Source organism: Balaenoptera musculus, chromosome 3 (assembly GCF_009873245.2).
Source record: "Balaenoptera musculus isolate JJ_BM4_2016_0621 chromosome 3, mBalMus1.pri.v3, whole genome shotgun sequence".
Classification (NCBI taxonomy): domain Eukaryota; kingdom Metazoa; phylum Chordata; class Mammalia; order Artiodactyla; family Balaenopteridae; genus Balaenoptera; species Balaenoptera musculus.
In genome coordinates, this window is record NC_045787.1 from 34671243 (window position 1) to 34683238 (window position 11996).

General features: G+C 44.4%; 1 protein-coding gene across 1 annotated transcript; it reads right to left on the minus strand.

Moving 5' to 3' along the window:
• Positions 1-5168: 5168 nt before the first annotated feature.
• Positions 5169-6330, minus strand: LOC118893607 (arrestin domain-containing protein 4-like). Its single transcript, XM_036849339.1, is given in 3 exon segments — positions 5169-5668; positions 5671-6282; positions 6285-6330. Coding segments are annotated over 3 exon segments (1158 nt in total).
• Positions 6331-11996: the final 5666 nt, after the last annotated feature.

The window sequence follows — 11996 nt, forward strand, 5'->3', positions numbered from 1 at the left end:
CAAAGTTATATGTCATGGTTTCACTTTACATTTCTTTCATCTTAAGGAGCCCTGACCTGGGTCCCAGCTCCCCTTTCAGCCACAGAACCCCCTATACCGCTTCCACGCCTGACTCTGCCCACCCAAATCAATCCACAGGCAGAGAATAAGGAAGCACGTTTTAATCATTGCTCATAATTGGAATCAACGTAAGAAACATGACAATTCTGAGTACAACTACAAGAAAGCTCCTTAAGATGGTATGGATTCCCTGAAGAGAGATCTCTAATTGAGAAAGCTGTCAGTAATCCAGGAAAGGAGGGACAAATTAGGACTGGTCTGCCCCACAGAGTCCTCCAGGCTCATCCCAGAGCGAGGCGGGGCCCAGGGGAGAAGCCCAGCCAGGCAGAAGGAGGCCTCCACTGGGGTGACTCAGGCTCCAGGCCAGGGCATGGGTTGAAGGGGCGCCGTGGGCCGGACAGAAGGCTGCGACTCCTTTCCTTGCCGAGTTCCTCAGGGTTTCAAGCCTCCACAGGGTTTCCGCAGCTTCGGGATTGGGGATGGGGACCGTCCTGGGCTCCTGGAGGCCATCTGGCCGCGTGTCTGTCGGCCTCCGCTGCTGCGGGCATCTCCTGGCTGTTCAGGCCCGATTGTGCCCTGCGGTGTGTGGCTTCGGCCTCTTCTTGACGGGACTGCCGCTCCACCCCGGATTAGCCGTTGGCTCCTGGACTTGTGGGTCTCGCCAGCGTTTGTGGCCGCTCTCCACCTGGGGACCGTCTGCGTGTCCGGGGCAAGCGCGCCGCGGCAGCCCACATGCACAGTAGTGCGCGTCCTCGCAGAACCGGGGGCTTCGGCAGGAGGGGCGGCTCAGCGCAGGGAAGTTATCCAGAGCCCAGGCCCAGGCCTGTTCTCGGTTGAGGCCCGGTGGCACGTGGGGCTCTGGATGCGCCCTCCTCCGGGACAGCTCTTCCCAGGTGTAGTACGCGTGCGGCTCCATGGCTTCAGCCTCCTCCCAGGCCAGACGCGTAGCGGGTCTAAGCAAAGGGGCGAGTGATTCAGCCCCGTACTGAGTGTGCCTTTTATAGGGTCTGTCTAGTACAGGAGATCGGAAACCCACGTCCAGATAAGTGGGGCTAGACACTCATTTGCCTTGCAAATTGCCTCGGAGCCTCGCGAGATTAAGGAGAAACCTGCATCTTGCTGGGAGGGGTTTGGAAATTCCGAGTGGTTTTGGTGATGGAGTTAAAGGAGGGGGATGGGAGGGGAAGGAGGGTCCCTGGGGAGAGAGGTCCAGTCCTGGTCTTTTCCATTCACTGGGGGAAAAAGCTCTCTACTCGTCAGGAAAGGCTGACAAATTACGCTTCGCATGTCTAATAATTTAGCATATTAAAGAGGATTGCCTGGTTTCAGAGTTGAGACTCTGCGATGATAGATTCTTGCCAGGACACAAAGCTAGTTTGGGCATTAGCTGGATCGAGGTTCCAGGTCTTCATGCAGGCATATCAGGAAGGGAAACAAGTAAAGGAGTGATCAGGTTGGGGCGGGAAAAGGAGAGTCCCATGCCTACTTAGAATTGCAATATTCTTATTTTTTTGTTCACTAGAAGATCTGAATCAAAGGGAGATGCCATATATACTGTGCTTTTCATACCTAATTCACAAATGCATTGAGTTAATGCCACATTTTCAAGATTTTTTCCTTTTTTTGTTTATTTGCAGAATTCCTATCCTTTTTTATGTAATTGTGTTCATTCTATTATTAGAAGCTCCTCCTTGTCTCTTCTCTCCCTACTTCTATTGCAATTCTTGCCATTTGAAGCTATTTTCTATGTGTGTTTTTGTATCAGACTTGTCATATGTGACATACTTTTGTGTACATATGTCTTCAGTTCATGTAAGGTTATCAGTTTATTATAAACTAATAACTTAGTTTATTATTTTTCATTCATTTGCATGTTTCTAAGATTGTTATCTGTGCATTTCATCTATTGCTTCCTATGCTGCCATGTTAACCTCTGGTGAACCCCTGACACATTTTGCCTATCTGCTGTCCCACAGTGGACAAGCACATTGCCAGTTACCCACCTTCATCACATATGATAGAACCCTCATGAGAGAACTTCTCTAGGATATATATCCATAAGCAGAATTATGTCATTAAAATGCATACACCTAAGTTTATTGAGTATTGCCATATTATTCTTCAGGATGCATGTGACATTGACCCTCCAACAATAATGCGTGAAGATAACGGGATGCACACATTCCCGCAAACATTTGGAATGACCACAGTCTTTTAACATTTCCCAGGGGATTTGTGAATCTGAAAAGAGCAGCTCTGGGGCTGGTGGTAAATTCAGTGTTTTTTGGTTTCTGACAGTGTCTATCTTTGGGGGCCACTCTGTGGCTGTTTGGTTCTGTGAGCCATTCCTGAAGTTCAGGCAAAAATCTGTCTTCGTTATTCCATTAAATTTCAAGTTTTTTTTTCAGTGTAATCATTTTATTAACAAAAGGAACCCATGGTGTTCAGATCAGAGTACAAAATACAATCTTTATTTTTTTTCCCTGTGGGTTAAATTGTTACATTTTTATAATAAAAATAAAAAGCTTTCATAGTTAACTTATTGAAAACATAACCCCTGCCTACTGAGTTTCTTATCGCGCAAAACAAAAACATGAAAGTAAAGTTCTGCTCATGGAAGGATTCTGTGTGCCAAAAGATGCACATTCTCAATTTCAAAATTTTTGCATCAAAAAGAAAATTCTAAGGCCACGGTTTCTTTGTAAACTAAACAAGCAAATAACAGCTAATATTTTATCTTCATTCCCAAGTATTCTCTGTTCTAATGTAGAGTCTTCAACATTCATCAAATAATTTCTTGATTACAAAAAGATATACAGTTTCAACCTACTTCTTAAGGTCAGATATACCAATATCAATTCAATAAGGCAAATCATATCTTTTAGCTATTCTCTTAAGTGCTACAAAATCAGCTTTGTTTTAATTTGGTGGGTGTACTTCATGATTTCTTTTAAAAAGGTGACAAAACAATCCTAGTAAAAAATTCCAGTAAGCAGTTGCTTTTCTACATGCAACCAGACAATTAAACTTTCTCTTCCTCCATACCATATTGTTCTGTTTATTTCACTTTGTTTTGGCATCATGTAGATAGACAACGTCTTGACAAAATGTATAAACTACAGCTCAGAGGTCAAGAAATAGCTGAAGACGATCTTTTTTTTAAGTAAAAATAAAACAGTTTAGACAGCACATAGCTACAAACACACAAAAGCGAAGCAAAATAAAAGATCACCAAAAAACCAAAGCAGGGAATAAAAATTTGTGACAATTTCAGTACCACAATTATTGGTAAAACAGTTTACACTGTGATTTTCAACAGTGGCTTACAATGAAAGAACAGCTTAAGATGCTTACATGATTACAAAGAAGAGAGGTATATCCAGAAGGGTGAAAAGCATACATTTACCTAATGTTTGTATAAAAATCCCTGATCAAATGTCTAACTAATTTTTACATACAAAATTTAATTTAACCTTAGAACTTTTCTATTTCAAACTGATTGAATGTACTGATTGAAAGAAAAGCTAATCATTCGGTTGAATGAAGTACAGTATTCTGCATGGGAAGTACCAGAGTTTCTAGATCAAACACTTAGGACATGGAGAAAACCAAAGTACTGGGCTGGTCCAAAATCTCTATCATGGGAATCCCTACCGTCCTTCTACTTAGTGTCCAGAAATGCTCTCAGCTCACAAAACCAATAGATTAAAGTAAAAACAAGTGAACATATGACCATGACTAGGAGGAGAGAGGGGGACAGTAAAAACACTGCTCAGACTTTAAGCAAGAGCACAATATTGTTGGTCTGAATATCCTGAGGTTGAATGGTAATAAAATATTGCACCAAAACAATAAAAAAAAATCACAGTTTGAACAGAATTACTAAAGAACTGGAATAACAATGTACAACACAGTGATTGTCATCAGTAGACTTAAGTCTCTTGACAGAAATTAAGCTTATGACTTTTTTTTTAAATGGTAATTTTGCCTTCTTGGTTTTGTATTTATGTTGAAATACCCTTTGGTATACACATAGTAACTTTCATCTGGTGCTAACCTTATAGATTTTGCCCTTGGTCCAGTTTCAGGTTTAGGGATAGGAGAGATGAGATTGCTACTGCAAATGAGCAGAAACTCCAAAGAAGACTTCTCAGGCCTGGAGTTTTCAACCGTATCTGATTCTGATAACCCCACTAGAGGTAGGTAAGAAAAGGCCTTTCCCCATCCCTGTGCAGTTATCAAGGCGTCCTAAGGATGCAAGCTTTTTTTTTTTTTTTTTTTTTAAACCTCTTCTTTTTCTAATATGCTTCTAGGTAAATAAGACATGAGGAAAATCAAACGCATACCCTGCTAAAGTACTTAAAGGGAATAAAAAACGCAACCTTCAACCTTCAACTAAAGGACTTAAGGGAGTAAAAAGTACAACCTTTCCCCTTTCAACTGACAAGCCTTTCTAGGAACTCTTTCTTGGTTTCATAATACCATATAGCCAATTTATAAACTACCTCTTAAACTACGATTAAAAGAGTGAAAACTGTATTACTTCATTAGAACCTCATAAGACCATGACCTCAGAAAAGGATTCTTTTAAGGACTTCAGTCCTATGGAACATGAAGACCCTGACACTGGAGGGTCTCGCTTTGTAGACTGGGCCCCTTTCCTGTCCATGTACATACAACCGTGTGCTGCGATTTCTCCAAAATCGACTCTCCCCACAGTGCATCCATACCGCCTTAAAGCTTAGGATACCTCTGTGCCACTTCCAGAAACCTTTGTAAAGATACGCTCGCATAGTGTTTCCACTATTTACAGGCACTTTCTCTTGGGCCAGCACAGGCATCCCTCCACTTACTCTGTCACCATCACGACTTCCATTACATTCTGTGACTTTTCACATCTTCGTCCCATTGTTCAAAGGGGACACAAGACCACATCACAAACTTGTGCAACAATCCTGTTGGCCCACTCTTGCTTTAATTTCTATCACCTCAGTCTTGATGTTCATTTATGTTCTTAAGCTAATCTTCCCTCCCTCTTCCCCAAAAAGGCAGGGGGGAGGAACTGACATTCTAATTTGATGATGAACACAGTGATTTCTGAAATATGTTCAGAGAATGAAGGAAACAGGCTGGGTCTCTTCTATGTCACTAGGATGTGGATCAACCTCTGAATAAAGAGGCAGAGGCTGAAATCTGAATTCCTGAGTGCAGGCAAACAGAGGACAGCATGACTCGCCCTCCCAGTTAGGGGGTTGAGGGTAAGGAGGAATGTGTCTAGAGAATTCTTCCTCAGATACCATGTCTGCGCAGTTTGGTGGTGCTTCAGGCTGTTCTCGCAGAGTCAGTGTCAACCAGCTCATATCCATAATGAACTGGCTGGCAGTGCTGGAGTTCCTGCTGCCAAAACCATTGTATGGGACCATGCCAGGCACTAAGGGCAGCTCAAGCATCAATTTTTTAGCAGCAGGAATGTGAATATACGCAGCTAAGGAGTAGTCCACTCGGATGATGCAGCACGGCGTCCCGGGCGGGATTTTGAGGGTCTTCCCGTTCCAGGTGCCGGTGCTCCCGGAGGCGGTGTGGTTCCCACGCACGTTGGCCACCGTGGCCGCACGGTCTTTGTTTTCCCGCTGGCGAGGTACGTCTGCGTCTGGAAAATGGCAGCTTTGGGAACAATCAGACGAGAGGAACAATTCCCTATTTCTGCTTCTCCATTACAGTATCCCTTTCTTTCAGTTTTGGCACTCAGCGAGACTGGACCAGAAGTGAAAAACCAACAGCCAACCATCTTCTGTTGAGTTTTCAGTACAGGGGTTAGTAATGCTGGTGGGTTGACATCGATGTGACTGACGACCTGGAGTTCCCGCTTAACAATCTGATCAGGTCGTTCCAAAACCGTTCTCACACAGTGCTGAACACTTCCGTATCTCCAGGTGAATGAGGTTACCAAAGGTTCCGACGGAAGCTGAAAGCTGAATGGGAATTCATGTTTTCCAGGCTGTAGCAAGAGGATGCCTTCACCGGCCGGGGGCTCGCGCAGGCTCAGGCGCACGGTCAGGCTCTCCACCCCCGAGGCGGCGGCGGGGTCCGCGGCGCCGGCGGCGCGGCCCTGGGCCTCCAGGCGCTGCGCGCGCAGGGTCACCGGCTCGGCAGCCTCCAGCAGCAAGTGCCCAACCACAGCCTCGCCGCTCGAGTCGCAGCCCTTGCGCCTGTCCTCGAACAGCGGCCCTCGGAGCCCACCCCCGCCGCGGACCCCGCCTCGCCGTCCATCCTACCGGGCGACGCTGCCGCGCCAAGGAGGTCGGCACCGGCGCGGAGCCGGGGTCTCGAGCAGAGCGGCGCCGCTGTCACAGGCGCCACCCGCACGCCGAGGGCCACCGCGGCCGCTGTGCGGGGCCCGGTGGAGGCCCCACAAGTTATTTTTTTATCCCCTAATAAATTAGTTTATGCTTAAACTGTTTGAGTTATTCCATTTCTGTTCCTAAAAACCACAAAAAGAAATACAACAGGGACATCACAGTCAACATTATATTTACTTATTACAATCTTTTTCTTTTAGAAATCTTAGAAGAATGAATCTAGATGTCCTTAATAACATATGTAAGTGTTCACATTTTTCTTTTGCTCTTCAGGATGCTTTGAGGATGTTTGTTTTATATTCATCATGGTTTTTAGATGAGACCATAAGGTTAAAAGATGAAAATTCTCCCTCAATATTTTATCTTGAAATTTTACATCTCTCCTTTCTTACATGTCCTTCCATCACGAATTAAATAAACCATTCTAATAAAGACATTTGAATGTCTTTTGCATGTGTTAACCTTTTTAACACAGGGCTCCTGGGACAGGAGAAAGGAGCTTCTCTAATCCCTGCTGGGCATTGAAGTAGCCCAGAGACTGGGGCATCTGGAGTCTCGTGGTGAGGGGCTGAGCCTAGTGGTAGAGTGAGTGTGGAGGGTTGAAAGAACCCTGAAAGTAAAGACCAAAGTGCAGCTCCTTAGCTAGACCAAGAGCGAAAATTATCTGCGAGAAAGACTTCATGCTTAATCTGGTTCCTTCCTCATCCTAATCACACTCCCAAGACTTAAAGGCTGACTTTGCTTGAGATCAAGAAATAGAGTTCCTTTGCCATTAGCCTTCTGGAAACACCTCACCCTGCCCACTGCCCACCATAGGGAGGGAAAGTTTTTCTCTTAAGTCCATGCTAGTCTCACCTAAGGGTCACTAAGGATGAGAGTTTCTCCTTACCATTCTCCAGCCCAGTTATTTGAAACAAACCATTAAACAGCAGGGCACATGCAATAGAGCTCACAGAGGAAAAGAAGATGTCACTTAGGATACCAAATGTCATGGAGTGTCACTTTCAAGAGGAGATTTTAAACACCATGACTGTGTCCTGCTGGCACTCCCTGTCTGGCTCTTCTCTCCTGCTTGCTTTACTGAAGCAGGATAACTTGTGGCTCCCTGCCCCCTGCAGAGGCCCACTTGGCAAGGAACTCAGGGCAGCTCCTAAACTGTGTCAGCAAGGAACTTAATCCCAAACAGGTAAAATTCAGTTGTACAGTTTTGTTGAAAGCAAAATACCAATCATCTTGCATAAATTTCTTTTTTTTAAAGTTTATTTAACGAGGTTCACATTCCTACCAATGAAAAAATACAGAAATTAAAACAATAGCATGTATATTTCATCTTGTTATACAAATTCAGAAGACATTGTACATTGATTTTACTAATGATCTTCACATTGCAGGGTAATACGCATTTCATAAACTGTCAATGGGACTGTACTTAGTGAGGGACTCAGTGCAAATCTCGGGACTCCTGGCAGCCCTGGGTCTTCCGGGCCACTGCGCGTCGGATCCGCTGCCACCAGCCTTGGGACGTGCGGCGGCTTCCGGGGGCAGGAGCCGGGCGACGCTCCATAGGGTCCCCGCCGTCAGGGTTCTCGGGCTCCGTTCGTCCGTCCGGGAAGCGGTGCCACCCGCCGAGGGAGGCTGCGGGGGCGGCGGCCGCCTCTCCTGGGGCGCCTCTGGGTCCAGGTGGGTCGCGGGCGTCTGGTCCGGGGCAGGTGGCTCTGCGTCCCGTCGCGAGGGCTTCGGCCTCCAGCAAAGTGTCCGTTTCGCGAATGGTCCCAGCGCAGAAGCCCGCCGTAGGGACTGGAAAGCATTTCCCAGTCGAAGTCTGGGCCGTCCCAGGAGAGCTCGCACGGGGCGGGGTAGAAAGGGAGCGTCCAGGGCGCAGAGTCGGCTGAGCTCGGGACTGGCGGCGTCTGGGGCCCCGGCGCTCACAGCCGGGAAAGGGCTGCGCCATCGCGTGGGTCTCACACCAGGCGATACCGAGTGTCTGGGATTCGGAAGCCCCCAGCCCGCGAGTTTTTATGCTCTTCTGGCCTCCTGGCGAGATAAGAGGAGTTTGGGTGGTGACATTAATCCTACAAGATAATTGCATCAGAAGACCTGATAATATTAATACAAAAACCAATCATCTTGGATAAAATTATTCATGGTCAAATCTCTTCATGATAGATGGGATTAGGGTTGAAAAGGAAAAGTACTAGTACACCCGAGGGGGAAAAAACTGTTTGGGGGGACAATGGGTGTAGAAGGCCCCAAATCATACTGCTAGTGTTGGAACAGACTTGGAAACCCAGATCTCCAAGCAAAGGAATGCTTGTAGGGGTGGGGGAATGCCGAAGGAAGATTTGTGATGTAAAGGAGGGCCAAGGGTGGTGACCTAATTCTCAAATTGGACTTACTGACTTTCCCAGTTTTGTCCTCTCCTAGTGAATTGCTCAATTCAAAGAACTTCAAATTGCGTTTGGACCAGAGTCACGACAAGAAGCTCCAGAAACTGAACTGCTTGTGTGCAGGGGCAGTTCCACCCCTCTCTGGAAGAGTGACCCTCAGCAGATTATCTCCTCTCTCTAGGCCTCCTTTTGTCACCTCTGAAATGGAAAGCAAATAAACAAGGCAGCTTTCATGAATGCATTCAATAATAAAAATGAATATTTAGGATTACCTGGCAGAAATTAACGTGCTCAAGTATTATTATCATTATTATCAATATCATCATGGATAGAATGATAATTCAATGAGAACGAATGTTAAACACTGCCTTTTGACGGGAGGTTTTCTTTCCCTCTAAATGGATTTTTTTCCTTAACATAACATACCATGGTGTATTGCATTGTAATATATCCTTCTTCATCTGTGTCAACCTGTTGACAAAAGCATCAGTGGCTACATTATTGATGTCCTTGACTAGACATTTATTTTACTGTGATAAAGTACATTCATTCCCAACACTTAGGAAGCACATTTTGATGTCCTTCCATGTTCCAGGTGCTGTGATTGGAGCCACACACAAAAAGATGAAAATCTGGCTACAGCTTTCAGTCCTTACATCTTAGTGAGAGAGCGAAGCGGCAGTCAAGAGACCATTCAGAGTACAGCCGAGTCCATGAGCATTGCCGTAGCTGATTTGCTGACCAGAAAGAAACGTTCTAAATGTGATGCCTCCCTTCAAAGCCAGATTTTTATTGTTTGCTTAACTGCAGGGAGGAGGGAAGAGCATGGTAAAATAATAAATGATAAATAACAAAACAGAAAAATCAAACAACAGAACGGACAGTAAAGATGGCAGATGATTGAAAGCTCAACTAGTTGCAAGGTTTACGGGGGCAATTTAGGACACTCACAGCTGAGGTGAAGATTCCCACAAAGATACCCAGAATAGAAGAGCTCTGCCTGAGTGGATGGAGGTCGAGGCCAGCTCAGAATTGTTTGAACCCAGTCACAGCTGAAATTCAAGGAGGAGGGGAGGCACTGCAAGCAGGTGATGTGGGTGCACAAGGAAGAAGTCACTTCGGTGAGATCCAGCAGCGGGGTCCGTCTGCAGATGCTCAGCATCAATCACCAACAAGCTGCACAATGTATGACTATAGTAGCAGGGCAGGAACAAAGAGGTATTTTGGCCCCCATAGTTGAGTGTGCAACATCTCCCTTTGGATTATCTAAAGCTCTGAAGTTCAGACAGAATCCTGATGCATAATAACACCAGCACATTCATATTAGAATTAGTCTACCCCTTTGCCTGGCAGAAACTGTCTGATCTGCATGGTGGTCTGACAGCTTTCCTTCATTCTTTTTTCCTTTCATAGGTATTACTCTTCAATAAACATTTGCATGCCTAACTCCATCCCTGCATCCTCTAGAACCTGACCAGAGAGAGTGTTTAAATAAATTCTACTCATTATTTTATTTGATATTCAAGTTTTGTTATCTTTGGTCAATGACAGCCCTGTAATCTCATTCTTTTTTCTTTGGTAGCATATGATCTCATAGTCTTTTACAGTTTCTTTGTTTTCTGGTGCAATGAATTGTCCCAGGTGCAGCTTTTACTTTCCTTGCCCCAGACCTGCAATCAGTCTTTTCTTCAAGGAAACTAGGTTCCTTTCATTGGTAACTGGTATGTGAAAACCACAATTTTTAAATTGATGTGCTCAATACTATTTTGTTGATAATTGCACCTAGTACTTTCAAGTAGATAAATCTAAAAAGCACAATTTTTTAGGAAAAAAATCATGAATTTATTCTTACCTTCAAGTTTAAAGTTACAGATTGCTTTGAGCATAGAAGAACTCCAGGGTAAGAAAATATAGAAATTATTAGAGAAGCTTCCGGGTAAGAATCATGCTTCAGTATAAGCTTCCTTTTATGAATTATGTAGAAAAATTAAACAATGGGACAACAGTTGCTAAAAGTATGTCATTGTTGTATGCTCTGGAAATAATGACACAGCACACTCTCCAAAATGGGATGACAAACATAGTATATAGAAAGAGGTATTTCTATACCATGAAGGACACATGGGTAAAACTGATTGATGACAACTAGGAAAAGAAATTTTCAAAGTCTAAAATTCACAAGTTATTACATCTATATACATATAACCTCTGCAAATTAAATGATAAGGCAGGAAACCCAAAGGAAAATGTTCAGAAGATATGAATAGGCAATTCACAAAAGAATAGTATAATACAGGGACTTCCCTGGTGGTCCAGTAGGTAAGACTCCGCTCCCAGTGCTGGGGGCTCAGGTTTGATCCCTGGTCAGGGAACTAGATCCCGCATGCATGCCCGCAACTAAGAGTCCGCATGCTGCAACTAAGAAGTCCACACGCTGCAATGAAGATCCTGCGCGCCGCAACTGAGACCCGGCACAGCCAAAATAAATAAATACATATTTTAAAAAATAATAATATAAAAATAATAATAATAATATAATACAAATTGGCTAAAGAGTGTGTGAAGAGAGGCTCAAAATCATTATAGATAAATAAATGTTAGCTTTTTCTGCTGCACAGCACTTGTGGCCTCTTTCAATTTTGAAGACAGCATAGGACACTCTTGACAATAGTACTCCAACCCATTTAGTCAGTGACTCAGAAGGCTCTGAATGCTGAATGGGGCCCAGAGGAAGAGAGGGATCATGTCCAAAGGAGGACAAGGCAGCAGAAAAAGCCAACTTGCCACTTAGGCCTTATGACTCAATATATCCAATACTGGGCACCGAGTGACTATGCATATGTTTATTAGATCCATTAAGCCATAAAGTTGAGTAGCATCCATTATATGCTGCATTCAGAATTGAGCTTCCACCACTTTAAATTCTCCCTGGCAGTTTATAGCATATATTAGTTCCCTGCACTTGCTGTAACAAATTACCACTAACTGGGTCACTTAAAACAGCAGAAATTTATTCTGTCTTAGTTCTGGAGGCTAAAAGTCTGAAATGAAGGTGTCAGCAGTAATTACCCCCTCTGAAAGCTCTAGGGGAGAAATCTTTCTTTGTCTCTTGCAGCTTCTGGTGGCTGTCGCATCCCTTGACTTGTGGCTGCACTACTCCAATTTCTGCCACCATGGTCCATTGCTTCCA